The sequence below is a fragment of the Vigna unguiculata genome, chromosome 3 (assembly GCF_004118075.2).
Source record: "Vigna unguiculata cultivar IT97K-499-35 chromosome 3, ASM411807v1, whole genome shotgun sequence".
NCBI classification, from domain to species: Eukaryota; Viridiplantae; Streptophyta; class Magnoliopsida; order Fabales; family Fabaceae; genus Vigna; species Vigna unguiculata.
Genome location: NC_040281.1, coordinates 63,848,764 through 63,869,582, shown reverse-complemented (window position 1 = coordinate 63,869,582; position 20,819 = coordinate 63,848,764). Strand labels below are relative to the sequence as shown.

The window sequence follows — 20,819 nt, the reverse complement described above, 5'->3', positions numbered from 1 at the left end:
ACATTAGTTCATATAGGACAGTACTCACCCACATCTTAAGAAACCACCATGTTAGTGTTTTCAGACAATTTTTATTACAAAAACATCCATTGCAAAAATCAGAAAGTCATGATAAACAAGACCATATCACGTGTAATCGTTACAATTTGAAGAGAATTTTGGCTACCATGCAGAAACACTTGGCATGCACCTAGCGGAATCAAAAGTAATCTCTATAATGAAATAATTAATCGAGGATGATCTCCCTTCAAAGGTGAATTGGCAAAACTATACTTTCTTCTGCATCAATATTCAATATTCTCTCAGCCAGTAACATGTCATCGGGCGTAGTAACCTGCAAAACAGTTCGCATCAGTTTATATATTTTGCAACTGAAGTTAAGATAAAGTGCTAGAGTAACAACTTTTATTCGCAATAGTATGCGTAAATAAGTTATCTAAAAGAACGTGTTTTTGCTTTTAAGCCAAATATGTGGTTGAAATAGAACATGATTTAGGATCACATACGTAACTTTATAACGAGAAACAAATCATGTTCATAATAACTTCAGTAAAAAAAATTATACTCAAGAAAAGTAAAATAAAATCCTAGCTAGATAAAACTGGGGCCTTTTTTTTCTGCATCCCAATAAAATTCTTAGGCATCATTTAGAAATTCTAAAATGGATCCAGAAAGTCCATCCCGGAATGAATGGAAGGTGTGCTAGAGTTTTGTAGAATTCAAATAGAAATATCCTAAAATTGGTCCACCCAGCCGACTTCTATTATACATAACCCGACCCAAGATAGGTTATGAAAAAGGCCAAATTTTCCGGCTTCAAATCTTTTGAGTTTGAATTATTTGTTGGGTTTAGTCAGGTTAAAGTGAGTGCCGGCTACATATCACATCTTATGGGCAGCATATGACGTGAGTTACAATACAAGGCTTTGTATGGTTTCATTTCATAAATGGCTAATCAATAATCATTAAGGTTCCAAAGTCTAATAGGGAAGAAATAGGGAGATGTTTGCCTACCTTGATGTTGGTATAAGATCCTTCAGTGATAAAAACAGGATGCTTAAGGTGCTCAACAATTGACACATCATCAGTAACTTCAAGACCTTCTCTGCAAGCATGGTTGCGCATAAAATTCAAGTTAGATTCTGAAAAGGACTGCATCTTCTAAACGTTGATGTAATTAATAAAACCAAATAATATGTACTTGTAACTGCATATTCCAATTTAGTTGTGGGTTCTCATCCAACTATCCAACTAGTGTTTGCATAGCACTTGGGTCCATGTAAAATATGACACTACGACAGTATACTTCATACTTTGACATGGTACATAACAAAATAATAACAAGATAATGCTTCTAAAATGTATAAATAGTTTAAACTAAATTGAACATAAGAATGAGAACCTACCTGTTTACAAGCTCAAAGCCTTTCCTCAGCAACTCAGGCTTAATAACCTGTAAAAATGGACTGCATCTAAGTAATCGACCAAGTTCTCAGACAAAGATGAGATATATATATATATATATATATATATATATATATATATATATATATATATATATATATATATATATATATATATATATATATATATATATATATATATATATATATATATATATATATATATATATATATATATATATATATTATTATTGACCTGTGGGGTCTGCATCTCCCATAGCGTTTTTCTGTCCAACGTTTTAACTACAAATGATTCACTGTTTGCCTGCAAAATGATTGCAAGACAAACATCAGTACCTTTACCCATCAATCAGAGTAAAGAAATTATATTCATGCATATATTAGCTATTCAGTATAACAATTTCAATCTAAAAAAGAAGACATTCTTGTTGCACAAATTTCATGTAGTTATTGCTACTCTATCAAGTATAAACTCAAGGAAATGAAGTAAAAACTGTCCACAGTTGAGCAGAAGCTACATAAATGTGAGGGAACAACGCACTTTCACTTATACGCAAATGTGATCCTAAAATTACATATAAAAAACAAAGTAGGAGAAATATAAAAATTAAGCGTCTGGATCATCAGATGCCACAATAAAAATGAAATAAAACATATTCAACAAGCAGGGAAAGGAGAGAATATAGCCACAAAAAAAGACAAACAAATATTTTACTTGAAAGGAAGACGATTTATCTTCATAAACTACATCATTGAAGATATGAAAAGTTCACTTTTATAGAAAAGAAAATTCATCAACCACTTAAACCAATTGAGGGAATTGATATTCGCATACCAACAAATAGTAAATACCTCTTTGATTGTGGCCTTCACAGGGACACCAAGAACCGCAGCCCCATTCAATAATCCATCTGTAAGGACCTAAAACAGAATATGAAGGTGTAATCTAAGCATCCTCTTACGTGATCCATTGAATTGTAAATCGAGAGAAAACCCAAAGGCAAGGGAGGGGATGGGTAGGTTAACTAATAAGCATCTGGAAGAATTCGAAAAATACCCGACCAAAAAAACAAACTATTTAAATCGAGTAAAATAGTACAGATACATATTGATACCATGTGGATCTAAATAGCATGAAAGCTTCTATATGAACTGTGGACTCTAGTGTGATTGTGAAGTTAATAACAACCCAGAGTTCTTTTCAGCTTTTGTTTGTTCCATTTAAATCACTAACATCAACCTAGGAGGTGAAGATACAGCACAGGATGCGGATATGATACAATTTAAACACAAGAATATAACAAATGTCATAAAACATTGGACCAAATATGACTAGAATACAATGTATTAAATCAATATAAAATTAACACAAAAATTGTGTTACAAGTCACCAAATTATATAATAATTCCAATTTGTAGTATTCACTTAGAAGTTTAAAAATAACAATAAATTATAAAATGCAGCCTGGCTAGGACTATTTGAAGTGTCCGTGAGATGTCCAATATGGATACATGCTTGAAGCTGATCAACACAGCATACTATTTTAAACTGTCTGTCCATCCCTGACACTAACATTAAGATAAAATTCAAAATTTTCCTAACTAAATAACAACTGGAAGACATGATATCTTCTGTATCTCACACACCCAACTAATGTAATATTGTTAAATTTCCTTAATGAATATGTAACTTCAAGAAAAAAAATCAAAAGCCAAATTAAATTTGTGCAAGAGAAATGTATTCGATCCAGACCTTTCTCACATCGCTTGATAACACCAAAGGTCTTGCAGAATCATGAACACAAACAAGCTCAGAGCTAGGATCAACAGCCTGAAAAAATAAAAAAGAACATCTAATAATTCAATGAAGGAATCAACAACTCAATGATACCACTAAAGGTTGTCAAACTTGAGAAACTATGTAAGCTCGTGAAGCTCCAGTTGAATCAACTCATAAACTTACAAGAGTCTGCCTATTATAAAAAGTAATATTAAAAAGCTTATGAATAACATATATGCATAGCATAATATTCTTAACAATAATTCAACTTTCAACTCCCTGGTAAAACAAGGTAGCAAACCAAAATAATATAAGTGTGATAGTACATTAGTAAAAAGATTGACTATTGTATATCAGTAAAAAGGGACGCAAGATGAAAATTTCCAAGGGCGGAAATATATAACATTACTGCATGTATTGCAAACTTCTTTTGCATTAGACGGGCGATATCCCCTCTTTCATTAATTTCATTCAATATAGTTCCGTCCCTGCTCAAATTTATCCAGAAAAGATTTTAGCAGCGTGTTAACTAGTTTTTTCTACCTAGAATTGCAAGAAAAAACTATATAGTTATCTCGAAAGATTTCCAAGAAAACGGCTTTCTTAGTCGGCAAAATCTTGGTTGTCCAACTAATAATAATTATTTGGGAAGAAAAAGGTAAAAAGTAAGTAGAATTAAACTAATGAAATGAAAGCTTGAAAATAACCCATTATTAAGATTTTAAAAACAGCACATTCCTGAAAGCCATTGTAAACAGAATCCTGTCTTTCTTTTCCAGGCAGTGCAAATTTGAGTTCCGCTTCGTAATTTCCCTTCGCATCTGAGCAAAAAAGAGTATTAATAACCAAGAGGAAGTACATGGTTTGCAAAAGAAATCAAAGCTAAAGGTGGGGGTAAACCTTCAAAAACGTCTCTGTACGAAGGATCACAAACCACAATGACTTCTTTCACTTCAAACATGTGAAAAAAAGTGTGGAAACTGCAAAGGATTGGAATACCCGGATCTCATTGTATCATAAAGTGATAAAAGATTATATAAAAACATCTCTACGAACAGAGTAACAAATCCGCACTAGTAGAGTAGACTTGTTTATGCATTGTTTGTGAAGGTACGCAGAATGCAATAATATATGGTTCGCATGAGTTATGTAGCATGTAATGATTGTTGAAATATATAATTGAAGCCATATGGAATAAAACATAAAGATCGAATAGGATTACCTAAACAAAGCAATGGGTTGACCGAAAAGAGGAAGATACTGCTTTGGTACGACAGCCTGTGATAGGAAAGAAATAGAATGAAATTGAATAAATTAGAAAAAAAATTGAAGAGAAGTGGGAAGGAAGTAAAAAATGGGATTGATAGATGAATGAATTTAGGAAGAAGAAGAAGAAGAAGAACAGACTCCCATCCTCTTGCCCTGCCCTCCGGCCAACAGGACAACCGACACACTTTTTTCTCTGACGACATCACCTCCAGACTCCACCGTCTGCTCCTACATAACACATTGACATCATTAAATTCATTCAGATACTACAACGGTGGAAGTTGAATCCAAGCACTGACTTGCAGAGGTTGAGGTTGAGACTGAGCAGAGCAGGAAATAAGGCTTGGTTTTGCATTTCTCTTTAAACAGATTTGAGTAGTAGGAGCAGCTGATGAATATGAAAGAAGCAAGAGTGAAGTAGAAAGCAAGGAGGAACAGGGAAAGAAAAAGAGAAGGCATTCAGAGACTTGCCTGTGTTTGGGAGTCTGTGAATCAGCGGTGGAAATGATAGAGACGAAGAAGACGAAGAAGACAAAGACGACGACGAAGAAGAAGAAGAACAGAGACGGAGATGAAAGGGAAGTGTAAAGGCGGCCATGTCTGACTCACTATGCCACTCTTCCTTACTGTTCCACACACACCACCCACCAAACGTTATTATTTCTTCATTTCTTCATGTGCTTCATCCACCGCAAAACCCAAGGCCCATTTCTATAATGAGTGACAAACAGAAATTTTGTTTTGCACTCCCATACTTTCTTTTTGAAGCCCATAAAAGATCATAAGGGTTGGCGCTAGGGATGTCAAAAAAATTCGTATCCACGGGTATCTGCAGATAAAACCTTATGGGTAAAAAATGGATATTAAAAATGGATACCCCGGATAACGAGTACGAGTATTTTTTATACCCGCATGTTAATGGGACGTGTACGGGTATCATAGTATTCGTACCCGTGGATATTCGTACCCATGAATACTCATACCCGTTATATTCTAATTTAAATTAAAAAATTAAAAAAAAAGATTAAAATATTAACACATTAATTTTGAATGGGTTATTTTTTATCAATTGGTTTAAAAAAATATTCATTTATTTGAAAACTATCATTCAACACTATTTAGATAGGGTATTTGCACTTTGTTTGAAATTTATAGATGTAATGTATTGTATTTTTATTTGAATTTATAGTTAAAATTTGTTGTTAAATATTTAATTTTTCTCTTTGTAAATACTCGTGGGTATCCGTGCGTATATGTAGATATTAAAAAAATATGCGGGTACCCGCATAATGGATACCTATGGATACCAGATGGATATTTATCCTGCGATTAAGGTACGGGAGAGCTACTACCCGTTAACATTCCAAGTTGGCGCCCTTACACATGAAAACTATACGGGTGTAGAAAGAAATGACCATAAAATGTATTAAAAAGAAAGAAGAATAATGGGTCTGGGCCTGGGTCGAGGAGAGCCCAATAAGGATGGAAAGAAAGAAAAGGGACAGAGAGTGCGAGAGAATCGAATTGGAAGAGGAAATGGGATCGGGAAAAAATACTGCAGAGTTCTTCAGAAGAAGGGATGCGTGGAGGAAGCATCCCATGCTCACCAATCAGTTCCGGCACGCCACCCCTGGCCTTGGCATCGCCCTCGTCGCATTTGGCTTCTACCTCGTCGGCGAACAAGTCTACGATCGCTTCAATGCCGATTCTCATGCTCACGTACTATTACCTTCCTCTCCTTCTTCTTCTTCTTAGGGTTTCCTCGTATTCTTCCTATTCCTATTCAATTCACTAATTATCCACACACTATCACTGTTGATTGAATATGATTTGTTATATTTTCTTCTTCTTGCAGGTGAAAGCCGATAGCCACCACTAATCTCAACTATTGGATTCCATCGTCGCTTTCACTCTTTCATAATAAGCTTTGTCTTCATCCATGTTCTCGCGGCCTTCACTGAATGTATAAATTCAGGATATGTTGCCTTTTTTGCCACTCAGTATGTCTTGTATGGCTACATTTTATGTCTTCTTGCATCGTTGACATTGCAATATACTTTTTTTCTTTCGCATTCCTGTTTTTGCCTGTATGCGCCTCAATGGCTCCGCCTTTTTCATAAAACATCAAATTTATTCCTTTACGTCTCAACCATCCCTTAACTTGTTATATTCGTGTTTCCAACATGTGCTAACTGTGAGCCGATTTACCCCCTAACCTATTAGGAAATAAAATTGATCAGTTGTTTTGGGATTGAATTTACCTTCAGTGATGTCCAGGACTGGATTGATGCCAATTTTACGGACCAAAAATTGAGGTTTAACACAAGGTATGTGAAATTCCCTCTTACGAGTGTGGAAGAAAACTGAACTGTAGGAGTAGTGTCTTTTTTTGGTTTGGGTAATTGAATTGGACTTCTCCGTTGGAGTAGTGTCTTGGTTCGGGTTGCTGAATTGGATGCTTGACTCTAGCCTCCTCTGTTTCGAAAACCAAATGCATTTATAACAGAAGAGAAATGTCAGTAACACACTTTATTATTAGTTAAAATCTATTGGAAAATGCAAAATTTTGTTGGTCTCACTTTTATGAGTCTCACTTATGATTCTTATTATTGAATTTTATCTGATAATAGTGTGCTAGAAAGAGTGTGTCTAAGAGTTTGTTGTTGACACGCTCATCTAGATCAATTAATCGCTCGGAGAATTCAACTAAAGAAATGGCAGTAATCAGAATCATGACCATGATGTAATACAAAACCAATTACAGTAAATCAGCAAACGAAAAAGAGGGGGAACTAGCTTATTTCGTTGTGTTTATCTTGATCTAAGCTTGCACTTTCCCGACCTTTTCTGATGATAGTGTTACGAGTCTCACTTTTAAGTTAGATAAACTGCTTGACTTGATATTTGAGTCATAAGACCCTTCCACCTAATACATTAGTCTCTTGAGTTAGCTCTCCTCTTGATTTGAATAGCTATCGGTGTTTTCATTGTGAGTGACACTACGAAAGAGAGTACATATAGATTGATTAAGGTGTAAACCTAGTACTGATAAGAGACTGAAGTCGTCAATAAGGTGAAAGTTTGTCCCCAATGGGTTGAGGTGACAATGTTACGGGTCTCGTATCGAATAAAATGAGTTACTTGAGATCATACTTAAAGCTTGAGTGTCTCTTTCTTAATTAATAGATCAGTTTTTTGAGTTGGACTCTCCTCTTGTACATAAGTCCTAACAATAAGGTAGACATAGAGTCGATGGTTAAAACCGACTCAGACGAGTGCAGTATGATTCTAGTATCGAAAGTCTTCCTGGCAAGGGTTCCAGGTAAAACGTGTCCCATTAAGAAAGAACGGTGATACAGAAAAAGGCAGAAAAGGAGTACTCGTGGTTGGAAATGTTTTCGCTGGAAGGGGGTGTACCAATATGGTTGAAGGGACTCATCCTTGAAGGAGAGATTGTTAGGAATCCAAGTATGAATCTAAGTTTCACATTGACCAGAAATGAGAAAGTAGAGCACTATATAAGAATAAAGACCTATAAATCTATTACTTTAAGGTTTTGGGTTGAAATGATGTCAATGTCTTATATAGTTGGGTTCAGGTCTCATTGATGTTGTATCTCCAGTGAAACTCCTGTAAATCCTAACACTATGTACCCATAAAAGGGAACTGAATATCAAGCTCACATTATGTTATTTTAGATAAATTTCACATAACATGACGGATAACAAAATTTGGGACTTTTGTTTTAAGCAAAACTGTAAATCATGCTAACACCCCATGTCACGGATAACAAAATTTGGGACTTTTGTTTTAAGCAAAACTATAAATCATGCTAACACCCCATGTCAGTTGATTCGTGTAATGTTATTATCCACTTCATACTCTATTAAATTTAGGGTGCACAAAAATATTAAATGAAAAGAGAAATAATACTGACAAACAACTATTTTTGGTAAGAAAAACTCTAAAACGTTATTACTTTATTTTTGTAACTTTTACAAAAATAAAAAAAAAAATACTCTATTTAGTCACTTTGTCACCAAATTATTTGTCAAAAAATCATTCTTGTTTTAAGAATCACATCACTCTAAAAAAATCTTTTGATTTTTACATGTGAATGTATGGGAGAACCAAGAACTGCGATACCCACCATCATCACTGTGTTTTAGCAATAACTTTGAAATCTAGTTGACATTAAATCTTTGAATATATGAAAATTTTCGTTGTAATATTTTACCTGTCGGTATTTTTTCTATGGTTAGTACACTGCTACATACCAAAACAAGACAAGATGCAGGACAGCAAATTGATGAACAACCAGCCCAAGAATTTGCTTATGTGCACGAGTAATTTTTCATTGATTGATAGGCAATTGCTTCCTCCACCTCATCAAATTTCTTCTATCACCCCCCAACCCCAACCCCCCTCCCTCTTTCGGAAAATCCTTTCCTTAAAAGAATGGGATGTTTGACTTCAGGAAAAAAATATTTCGGAATTGTTTATGGTGTTCCGGAAATTAAAATTCTGGAAATGATAAGGGTGGAGGAAGAAAATAATGGCATGCAGTTAGTAATTGCCTGATTGATATTAGGAATTGGGTTCTTTGAAGCTGAATTTCGTCAAAGAAACATGGTTTAATAGCTGATGTTATCTCACGTCAATGATTAGAAGTTTCTTCAAATGCAGACACAAATGTGACAATAACGGGGAAACACCACTTCGTTGCTACTACATGATTTGAAATAAACACTGGAAAGAGCAATACTATTTAGTTCCAGTATTTTATAATGAAAAAAAATGACCTCTTATTTTTTTCATATATTAACATCCCGACAGGGCATCACGAAATGATTAGAAACCTCTCTTTGTCGCTAATTTTGATGTGCGCATCAGCACTACTCAAATTGCGTAGTTTCATTATTTTATTTCTATATTAAATAACTGAGATCCATATAATGATTTTAATTGGTTACTTATTTTCTTTTGTCATATTCACACATGCAAAGAATACTGTCAAATTGAAAAGGGTCCATGTAAGTAGTACCATTTTTCGTTTTTGCAAACTTCACTCTGTTCTAGATGTCGCAGCACTTGTGACAGCCAAACAAGTTTATGCATATTTATTTTTTGTTGATTTTTCGCTGCAACTTGCATGTGCCGAAGATTTTACTTTTGTATGAAATAGAAGTTATAAAAGTCTTATTATTAGTAACCAGAAATTGATTGCGGCAGTAGCTACAGTTCATAGGCATAAGAGCTAAGAAAGAAGGTGATGTATATAGAGTTCCATTATTGCTCTGCAGCCGTTGCAGCAACATATCTGCATAATCAATTTTTTTATGCATTCATTTTTAACAACCATCAGAGCATTTGTTTGATACAAGACCTCTTCATGCCTAGGAGTACTACAAATAAGCCATAATTTGTATGTGTGAAGTGAAATTTTTATAGATAAGTACTGAATACAAATTTCCTTGTGAAACTGATTTGTGATTTTTCACCTCCATTTCTACCGCAGTACCCACACACTCAAATGAGAATAAAGAATAAAGAATTGCAATAATTTCATTGCCAATCTTTCTCACTCGATGCCAAAGATCAAACATAACGCAAGTCAACATCTGTAGTAACTTTCATATATCTAAATTAGTGTCCAGAGACAATTTTTAGCCCCAGAATCCATATATACTAGATGTTTAGATGTATATACTAGATGTTTAAGATGCATATATATACTAATAAAAATCATAATTTTTTTTTATTAAGATGACATTTTATTATAAAATATTTTAAAATTTCTAAAAAAGTAATTACTCTTTTAAGATTTCTTATCCAGATACATGTATGAGATGTTCTCCTAGAACAAATGACTGATATTTTGGAAGGAAAACTATTCATGGACCCTCAAAAGATGCACTAACACTTAATATATATTTAAAAAGAACAATAATAATAGATTTATAGGTTATGTACTGAAATAGATGTAAACAAAATTAAGGTGTATGATTATTCTTTTGGGAAACATTAACCAATATAAAATTCTTGCTCTCTCAAAACTATGATATCTTTCATATAATATGTATTAGTTCTCTTAATAAAATAACGATAGTAATAATATCAATGAAAAGTATAATATGAATAAAGATAATATCACTACATATACATAATGATACTAAAACGTAATTAATTCATAACATCAATGTAATAAAAACACATTAACAAATTATGGCTGTGATGTTCTAAAAAATGATAATAATTATAGTAAGAAAACGTAGACTGAATCTTTGGGCAAGCAGTGGTGAGAGAGATGCAGATGAATGCAAGCAAAAAGAGGTTTGTGTGTACTTTTGTTTGGTTGTCTGAGACTGAGAAGTTTTCTTACACGCCACATCCATCTTCACCAGAACATAACAAAACATAACATTTTGAGTTCACAAGCTTCAAGTAAACGCATGATTGCATGACATTAGATTCCCCTTATGGTAACATTACTATGCTACACTATATCACTGTCTTTTCATTTCTGCTTCTGTTACACACCAAATCCTTCTTTCTTCTTTCTTCTTCCTTCTGCCAAATCCCACACAAAACAAAACCATTCAATACACCCACGTTCATAGGGAATTGGATTTTGTATTTTCTTAATTTATTGCACCTACTGCACCACCAACCCACTTTTTCTGCTAACTTCACCATTCACCTTTCACCACTCATCACAACAACGCAACTTAATAATAAACTCCTAAAAAGTCAGCTCTGCTATTTCTAATTCCTAGTTATTGCACATCGGCTCCTCCATGGCTTCCCTCATTACACATCACGAGATGCACTTATCACTCTGCTATTACTTTCTTCCACCATTTTTCTTTTCCCATCTTCAACGTCACTGAAACATGAGATTAACACAACAGGATTTCGTCTTTGTCGTTTAAGGTTGCAATTATAAGATGTTTGATTGAAGATAAGATGTGTTAGAATGAAAAAATAAAAACAAAAATGTTTGAGTCATTGGAGGAGGAAGGTGGTGGGACCATGGAAGATGCACACTTGAATGAAAAAGTTGAATGAAATGCAGAGAGAGATCATGATGATGCCATATTTCGCATGCGTACGTCTCTCTCACTTCCATCGCTGCTATTTTTTAATTTTAATTTAAGATTTCACTGTTCTTCGTTTATTTCGTGTAAGCCATTTTTAACCTTTTTACACCAATACCTTCTTGCCCAACTTATTTTGTAGCACCACATAATTTCACATCAAGTATTTCTGTGTCTATAGTCAAAAATAAAAACCTTTCGTTCACGGGAAATAGATGTCTTCAATCATGTTCAATTACTCCAAACTTCAAATTACTAAAACTACTTTGATATCAATCATTTAGTATGTTCCTACCCTATATACATTAACGAACTATTATATTAACTACGCTAAAAAATTCATTGCAAACTAAGATTTTAATAATGTTAATGAATATACATTATTATAATATATATATATATATATATATATATATATATATTAGTTTATTATAATTTTTTATCTAATATTCACTAAAAAATTATATTAAGTAAAAAAAATTGAATATGAGGTGTTTGAGGTTTTCTCTGCATGAGGGTTTTCTTTTATGATCCAAGTCTCATCCTCTCGTACACAACAAGAAAATTCTCGATTAGAAATTAATTTTCGAAACAAAAAAATAGTTAATTACCATAATAACCAATTTAAATATCAATTTACAAAAAATTATTGGTTACTAAAATAGTTACTATTATAAATAAAAAATTATAATTGGTCACTAATTAATTAGAGACTAATTAGAAACTAAGTCATTTTGGTAGCTAAAACCTAGGTGGATAATTTTTAATGATTAATTTCCTTTGGTAGTCAAAATCATGGTAGCTAATTTTAAAGATCAATGTAGTAACAAATTATAATTTTTTATTTATAATAGTGACTATTTTAGTAACCAATAATTTTTAGTTTTATAAATTAGTATGTAAATTGGTTACTGTAGTTACTAATCATTATTGGTCACTACTTAGAAGTTTTCTTATAGTGATACTTCAACTTCTGATATAACTTCTATTGGAAGGAATATTCATGGTTTTAGATCAGGTTTCTTGAGGTTTTCCTTTGTAATGAGTTTTCTTTATGGCTTGAGCCTCAATTTTGTCGTCTAGTTGCATCGGTCACAATTTGCCCATAATTAAATGATTTTAATCCAACAAACTAAACATGGTTGAATTAAGTAGAATCTAAACAAATTCAAAACAAGATAAGTATTAAAGTTGTCCTAGAATTCATTTAATTAGGGCACTTATCACGGCTCATCCTTCACCTTGTCTTCCTTCTTCTTCTCCACTTTCTGCTTTCACTTTTTCTTCTTTCTTCCTATTTCTTTTTATGTTCCTCACTACCACCGCGCCATGAATAAGCCACCACAACCATGTTGTCGTTGCTCCTCTAACATTTCTTCCTTCCTCCACCTTCTCCTTTTTTTCCTACTTCTCTTCCTCGTCCTTCTTCTTCTTCTCTTCCTTTTCTACTCTTTGTTTTTCTACCACCAACGTAATTTATAATATCTATCTTTACAGATTTGGATGGAAATTTTGACGTTCTTTATACCGACGAAAAAATTGGTTAGTAATATGAATTTTAAATTACAAACAAATTTTATCATCGGATTTTAAAATATGTAACCACAGACAAATTTTATCTGTCGATAATTTATAATATATCCATATTTGGGCGGGAATTTTGCCACTCGTTTTATCCGGGGTAGATGAATTCTAAATCTGAAACCCTAAATACTAAATCTTAAATCCCAAACCATAAATCCTAAACCATAGACTTTCAACCATAAATTCTAAATTATAATGGGCATCGTACAAAGTATTTGAAATACAGAAAAAAATACCATTCAGGTAGTATTTCCAAAGGAGTTGTGAAAGGATCTGTTGGTTCACCAATCATGAATGGTTCTAGAACTGCTATGCCTATTTTATAGGCAATAGTACCTAGAATTACTACTGAAAAAAAGATATAAAAGATCGTTAGGTTAGCGGGTTCTCCATAATAATTATGACTCATTCCCTTAGTTAATTTAGCTCTTAATACAGGACCATTCAAGTCAAGATTTTTGTTATTGGGATAGATGAATTCTTATAGATCCATTTTTCAAAAGAATCGGATATGATAATTTTTTCTTCATCCGACTTGAGCATTAATCAAAATTTTATTCAATTCTATCTATAGAATAAAATAGAAAAAATATGTTATCCACGTATATGATGATTCTAAATAATAAAAGAAACTCGATTCTATTTTCTTTTTCCAAAGTTACAATTTTATATAAAAAAAAATTCAGTTCTTTTAAAGTAAATTTTAGTAAACGCGAAAAAAAAAACTCTTGATACTTTTTATGTACAAAGAATTTACTTTTTTACTAACGTAACCTAATTTGCATTATTCTTTAGATCTACTTTGTTCACTCCAATAGTATCCAAAATCAAACCAATGCATAGAAAATGAATGTGTTGCCATATATATATATATATATATATAGTTCAACCCACAAAAGAATTAACATCACTTTTAACTCAAAATCTAATGACATTAGGTCTATGAATTTATTTCTCTTATAAAGTGTTTAACTTTATTATTTTTAACCAATGTGACACTTAGAAATCAGATCTATATAAATAACGACATTAGATCTTGGATGAAATGTGGTGTTAATCCATTATGTGGATTATCATCAATTTTTTTAATGGATTGATTAAGAAAAGTTTATATATTATATATATCTAACAATCCAACCCACAAATGAATTAACATCACTTTTAACCCAAAATCTAAAAACATTACACTACAAAAAAAGTGATATTAAATGGCGACATTAGATTTTGGATGAAAAGTGGTATTAATCCAATATGTGGATTGCGATGAGTTTTTGTTTTTTAATGGAATGATTAGGAAGAGATTATATATTATTATATAAATATATCAATCCAGAAAACAATGGAATTAACACCACTATTCATCTAAGATCTAATGACATTAGATTTATAGATTGATTTTCATATAAAGTGTTTAATTTTATTATTTCTAATTAATGTGAGACTTAAAAATCAAATTTATATAATGATTTTATTATATTTTTCAATCTAGTATTTATTGAAAATTTAAATGTAATTTTAAGTTTCATATTAGATAAAAATAAAAAGTTGAGCAACAAAACCCATATAAATAACGGTATTAGGTTTTGGAATAGAAGGTGTGTTAATCCATTATGTGGATTGTGATGAATTTTTTTTTAATGGATTGATTAGGAAGAGATTATATATTGTATAAATATATTCCATATTTTATAACAATCTGATCCACTAAGGAATTAACATTAAGGAATTAACATTACTTCTAACATAAAATATAATGACATTAGGTTGATGGATTTGTGACTAACGTGGATCTTAGAAATCAAATTTATATAATTTCTCTCCCAATGATATTTTGTTCTGGTTACTATCCAGCACAATTTTAATATTTAAATTTTCCGGAGTTATTGAATACAAAACTTGTGAAGGAGAACGATTTGACATTTAATCTGAAAGTATTATAGCGAATAGTATTTTCTTCTTCTTTTTTTCACAATTGTCCAACATTAGAAGAAAAAAAAAGTCGGAGCTGGAGTCTAAGAATATCGTTATAGTAGAGGATGTTGAGTGTTGAAAGGTTGAATACTAGCACTAGCAGGAACAAACACGTAGGACTTTTTTCTGAAAGTAGTTGACTTCATTTTATATAATATGAGAATGTTAAAAAAATAAGTAGGAAGAAGAATGAACAATTCATAACATATTGATTAAAAGTTTTCAACACGAAACATGTCTTCAACAGTATCTATTGTTACTGTGTGTAGGATGGAAACTACATTGCCAGCACAACAGAAAATGGTGGAAGAAAAGACAAATACCTCTAAAGAAAAAAATATTGATGATTGTTGTGGAGTTTAGGTTAAGACAAACGAGAACAAGTTGATGCAAACAAAAAAATAAAATAAAGGACTTAGATTGAATAAACACATTTCCCTTTTATAGTATTCATATATTGATTAAACACATTATCCATTAGGTGTAATTTGCATGTGTTTTCATTTAACGATGACGTTAAATATTTTGTGGTTTAGAAAAGTTGAAAATTTGAATATTTCTGAGATTGCAAATACTTAATTGACATATACATAGGTGAGGCACACGAGCATTCACCGATGCAGTAGAGTGTTGTAGCTAAGATTACGTGAGTGGATTAAAATAGTAAGAAATTGATGAAATCACAGGAAAAAGAGAAATGAAGTGATAAAGTATTAATGAGTAACCTAGATGGATTTGTGAGGCTAGTTGTGTCTTACCTGTGTGGAAGGAAAGAAGAGATAGAAAGAGAGAAAGAGAGAGAGCCTTAAATATCAAATGAATTGTCATGGTCTTTAGTTCATTCTCAATAAATGAGTTCATATGAATGAATGCATAAAACTGGTCATGTTTTTCTTCATTTAGCATAAATGCAATAATAATGACAGTGTTCAAGTATTGGTTTATGGTCCCCCCAACTGAATCAAAATGGTCAGTGTCTAAAACCCATCACCTTCTCTCTCTCTCTCTCTCTCATGCACCTTATCATTCATTAAGATCTAGATAGGATTATTCTATCCACTTTTTCTTCCAGATATGCATTCAATACATAAGCCAAATCAAATCAATTTCAAAACCTTCTTACCCTACCAAATTTTATATATCATCTCACCCAGTGCTGATATTTTGACAGCATTTCTTTACTTATGCACATGTTAATCTTTTACCAGAAACAGAAGTTCAACCGTGATATGACTCAGCGTGACCTTACATCATATGTGCTTGATCTTTCTATCCAAAGTCAAAATATATATTTTCTTCTTGGTTTCAGAAAACTTTATCATTGGTCAACCTGTTATTACTTGTTTGTAATTATTCAAACTGCAGGATCATAGCTAATTAACTTTCCCAACATTGGAAGGGAAAGTGTTTGATGAAATTAAATTTGTACTATGTGAAGAAAAGTTTATGCGAGAGGGTGGTGCATGAACATGGAATATGGTATGGATGAGAAAATAAAGTTGTAACGAACATGAACATGGATAGGATGTTTGTTTGGTAATATTATTCTCATTGAATTTTTTGGTTCGTGGCGTTGTCCTTCATGTTAGCTGGAAGATGGTGGTTGGAGAAGAAATTAAAGTGGAAGGGATATAAAAGAGCCGTGTACAAGGAAAAGTGTTGGCTTTTGTCGATTTGGTTTTGGTCATAATGTTAACAATAATGGTTTATGTGTGTTGTTTGAAGATGGCGTTACTTTGAATCTTATGCCATGGCCACGTAGAAAGTGGGGGTGGGGTGCCCCATTTGTTTGTTGTGTATGGGTCTTACTCTGTTAACTGGAGACAAAAATTAAAAGCAGTGGGAATGTTCCCAACGGCTAGTCCTTGCTTTTTCAGTCGTTTTTAAAAACAAAAGGAAACACATTGATTCATACAAAAACAGATTCTATGATAAGCAGTGATGTTTTGAAGAGATGATAGAGACGTGGTTTTGATGTTGTGCATTTGGTGCCTAATTTGATATTTTTGAAAGTAGTGTGAAGGAAGAATGTGATGAAGAAACACAATGAGTGGAGGCTGAAGTAAAATGATAGTCCAGTCTGGCAGATTGAGTTTGAAAGGAAAGAAATTGGTTACTCTGAACAATTGAGACATAAGGAACCAAAGCAAAGAAAAGAGTTTGGAAGTGTGCATATATGCTTTTGAAAGAGTGTAAAATGATCCTTTCCTCATATGACACACACACTGAAAGAGAAAAGTTGTCCATGAGTATGAAGGTAGCAAGAATGATATGATAGCAATACATTGCACTCTGCAACATCTCATGTGTCTGTCTTTTGCCAAGACACATGCACATTGCAACATTGTTGAGTGCTTAGGTTTTTGTTAATAATAACAATCATTCATTCATGTGTATGTGTGTGCTTAAGACCATAAATCTGTGCAACCCCAAACAACACCAGCCCCCCACCCACCTACACATTCACACAAAACAAAATAAATTCAAAGAAAGAAACAAAAACTTCAAATGAGCAAACACTGGTGCATGATTTAAAACACATGTGTTTGTAGCTTTAAATGGAAAGCAATTATTATAAGCTGTCTTCATCATGACAAGCATGTACAAAGCAAATCATCCAAAGGGAATGCTCAAATCGAAGCCAAGTTCAGTAATTTGATTCGTTAATGGAAAATGATTGGCTTAACAAAGGTACCACTTGTTTCCTAAGACAAGGCATCTAGGAAAACACGTTGGTATGTAGAGTGCAGAGTAGGATGATTAGAAGAAGAAACATCATATTGCAAAATTATCAAGAGGATCTAGTTGACCCGGAATAATCTGCTTTTCAATTACATCCAAAATTCCTTACTTTTCTTGTTTACTTTGGACATTCAACAATTTGTTTTTTAATGCAGCAGAAAAAGGTTTCAACTTTTCATTCAGAACATCTGCTACTCTTTATATAATATTCCTTCCATTTGTCTGCTTCCTAAAAGAAAAGAATAAACCAGAAATCAACACTAACCTAACTTTAAATCATGCATGATGTAACAACGCATACATCTTCTTCTATGCATTTTGATAATTTCAATGCACCACCTTTTCCTGTGTTGTATGTGTACTTACTTTTACTATTCTTTGCTCATCTTCTCTAAATTGCCGATTAGTTTTAAAAGATAATATAGATTAAATGGTATATTCTTCAATTCACTACTGAAAATTATAGATATAAACTAGTACATATACGTGCACAACAACAATTATAAAATTGTAGAATCTCAAGTTACATTTTAATAAAAAAGTATTGCTTGCAACAGATATTTAAGTATTGGATTAGAATAATTTTTTGTACTTGTGTAACTAAGTGATTCAAAAATCTTATTAGGTTGTTCATCATTTGATGTTTTAATTGTGTTATCGGTATTAGGTGTATCTTATTTGAATGACTTTGTATTTAACATTACACAATATCATTACATATATCTCTCACCACACTCATAAAATATCTTAGTAGCATGATAAGTATCAACAAATATAATTATACTGTCATATAATATATATATATATATATATATATATATATATATATATATATATAATATATTTGACATCTCTCTCGCTTGAACCTTCACAAGACACATAAGTTACTATTATCCTCTCTTTGTCACTGAAGTGTTATATCAACACTTGAACAATGAGACTTCTTGTGTAATTCAACAATTTTCAAAAATATTAAGCACATAATCTCTTTAACTTTATCACATTGTCGCCTCTTATTTGAAAATAACATGTTTATTAGCAAAACAAACAACTATAAGCTTTCATATTTCACAAATCACGATTACCCCTTACTTGTAATGTTGTTCCCATAACTGATGAGACATGAATTCAATCTACACATGAGTAATCAACATCACTTTCAATAAAAAACAAAAACTTTAATGTTGTGTTTGGATTAGGGTGTGAATTTGCGTTGATTTGAGTTGATTTGTAGGTAAAGATGATTTGTAGGTAAAAATGAGATTGTTTGGATTAAGGAAAATATGGTATGATTTGAGTAGATATAAGTGAAAAGTGTATGAAAGTATGTGTATGATGTGATTGATAAAATTTAATAAATTATAATTTTTAATAGAGTAAATTGTATGATTACCATTTTACCCTTCAATGTAAATAAAATAAATGATATAAAAATAAAATTAAAAAATATTATTTAAAATTAAAAAAATAGAATTTATTGATATTATCATTAATAACTTAAAATAAATATTATCATTCTCAATGATAACTTAAAATAATTTATAGTATAGACTATTAAATTTATATCTACACATTTATTTAAATTTATTTTATTTTATATAATTCATTCATTTACAAAAGATATTTATTTAAATAATAATAATAATAATAATATTATTATTATTATTATATAATACTAATTATTATAATAATTATTATTAATATTTTAAAAAATAGTAATTAAATATATATATATATATATATATATATATAATTATTATAATATATATATATATATTTTGTAATATACAATGTTATCATAATATACATATAATTAATATATAATTATTATATATATATATATTATAATAGTAATTATTATAATAATTATAATTATATTTATTATTAATATATATGTATAATTATAATATATATATATATATAACAATAATAATTATTATTATTATACATATTATAATAATAGAATATATTATAAAGATAATATGTATAATAATATATATATATATATATATATATAAAGGAAGTAATAAATATAAATAAATTAAATTATTAAACACATGGACAATGAAGTAATTTTAACATGATAAGTTGTTTTTCCCTGTATTTCTCTTCATTATAGAGAGCGTTAAAGTCTCTAACTCTTGTACAAATTCGTGGTCTCACATCAACGCAAATCAGTGGAACCAAACACGTACGCAACTCACTTTTCATCTGCATAAACAATATTCATGCAGATCCAAACACAACATAAGACAATGGGTGTATGGATCTTCATCCTTATATGATGTTTAAGTTTCTTATTTTCACTTAATGTTAAACTTACACTTGAATTTTCTAAAACGCCATAAAAAATTAAATAAATATAATTCAATTAATATTTTAATAAATTTGTCTAAAAATTTGTTTATAATTTTTTTATTCTTTCTACCGTATAAATGAAAGTTATCTGTTGTAATCCTATTAAAATTATTTTACTAGAAAAAAACTAGTGAAAATAATAAAAAAAAAAAGGTTGAAAACGCTGAAAAGAAAAGTGTTTTAGAATAACATACCCACCTCTAATTTTCTTTTAATATTTAATTTTTATTCTATTTTTTATTTACAATCTCAATTTCATGTATGCTTTGACATCAACATTTTACTATTGTTTTTAGTATCACGTTATCAAATATTTGAATTATTTTTTATCCAAAAAATTCATTCAATATTCAAGTATTTATAATTGGTTTAGTTATTTATATCTATAAAATTTACTCGCATACTCAAATATTTTCAAGTATTTACAATTCGTTTGATTATATATAGTGTTATATATTGTGTTTTGTTTTTAATTATGTGCAAGAGGCGATTGGGTTATTTAATTAGAATATATACTTATTTATATTTTTAATTTATTTAAATTTAACTATTTTTAATTAAATTCCTTTTAAAGAATTGTTCTATGTCCAAAAA

At 31.0% G+C, this 20,819-nt stretch overlaps 2 protein-coding genes across 3 annotated transcripts; one reads left to right on the top strand and one right to left on the bottom strand.

Annotated features, from left to right (window-relative positions):
• Nucleotides 1–35: 35 nt before the first annotated feature.
• Nucleotides 36–5,159, bottom strand: LOC114178752 (2-C-methyl-D-erythritol 4-phosphate cytidylyltransferase, chloroplastic). Of its 2 annotated transcripts, none has more exons than XM_028064822.1 (12): nucleotides 4,945–5,159; nucleotides 4,773–4,861; nucleotides 4,612–4,701; nucleotides 4,427–4,482; nucleotides 4,105–4,184; nucleotides 3,943–4,025; nucleotides 3,178–3,255; nucleotides 2,277–2,345; nucleotides 1,660–1,728; nucleotides 1,407–1,453; nucleotides 1,015–1,105; nucleotides 36–334 (listed from the first exon to the last, which is right to left on the bottom strand). In XM_028064822.1, the coding sequence occupies exons 1-12, from the start codon at nucleotides 5,069–5,071 to the stop codon at nucleotides 248–250; spliced, it is 966 nt and encodes a 321-aa protein (XP_027920623.1). In that variant the 5' UTR covers nucleotides 5,072–5,159; the 3' UTR covers nucleotides 36–247. The 2 variants fall into 2 exon arrangements, with proteins under 2 accessions (XP_027920623.1, XP_027920624.1); XM_028064823.1 differs by having other exon boundaries at nucleotides 4,612–4,695.
• Nucleotides 5,160–5,940: 781 nt separating this feature from the next.
• LOC114177056 (NADH dehydrogenase [ubiquinone] 1 beta subcomplex subunit 3-B-like) lies at nucleotides 5,941–6,614 on the top strand. The gene is made up of 2 exons (XM_028062285.1): nucleotides 5,941–6,192; nucleotides 6,329–6,614. The coding sequence occupies exons 1-2, from the start codon at nucleotides 5,956–5,958 to the stop codon at nucleotides 6,350–6,352; spliced, it is 261 nt and encodes an 86-aa protein (XP_027918086.1). The 5' UTR covers nucleotides 5,941–5,955; the 3' UTR covers nucleotides 6,353–6,614.
• The last annotated feature ends 14,205 nt before the right edge of the window (nucleotides 6,615–20,819 follow it).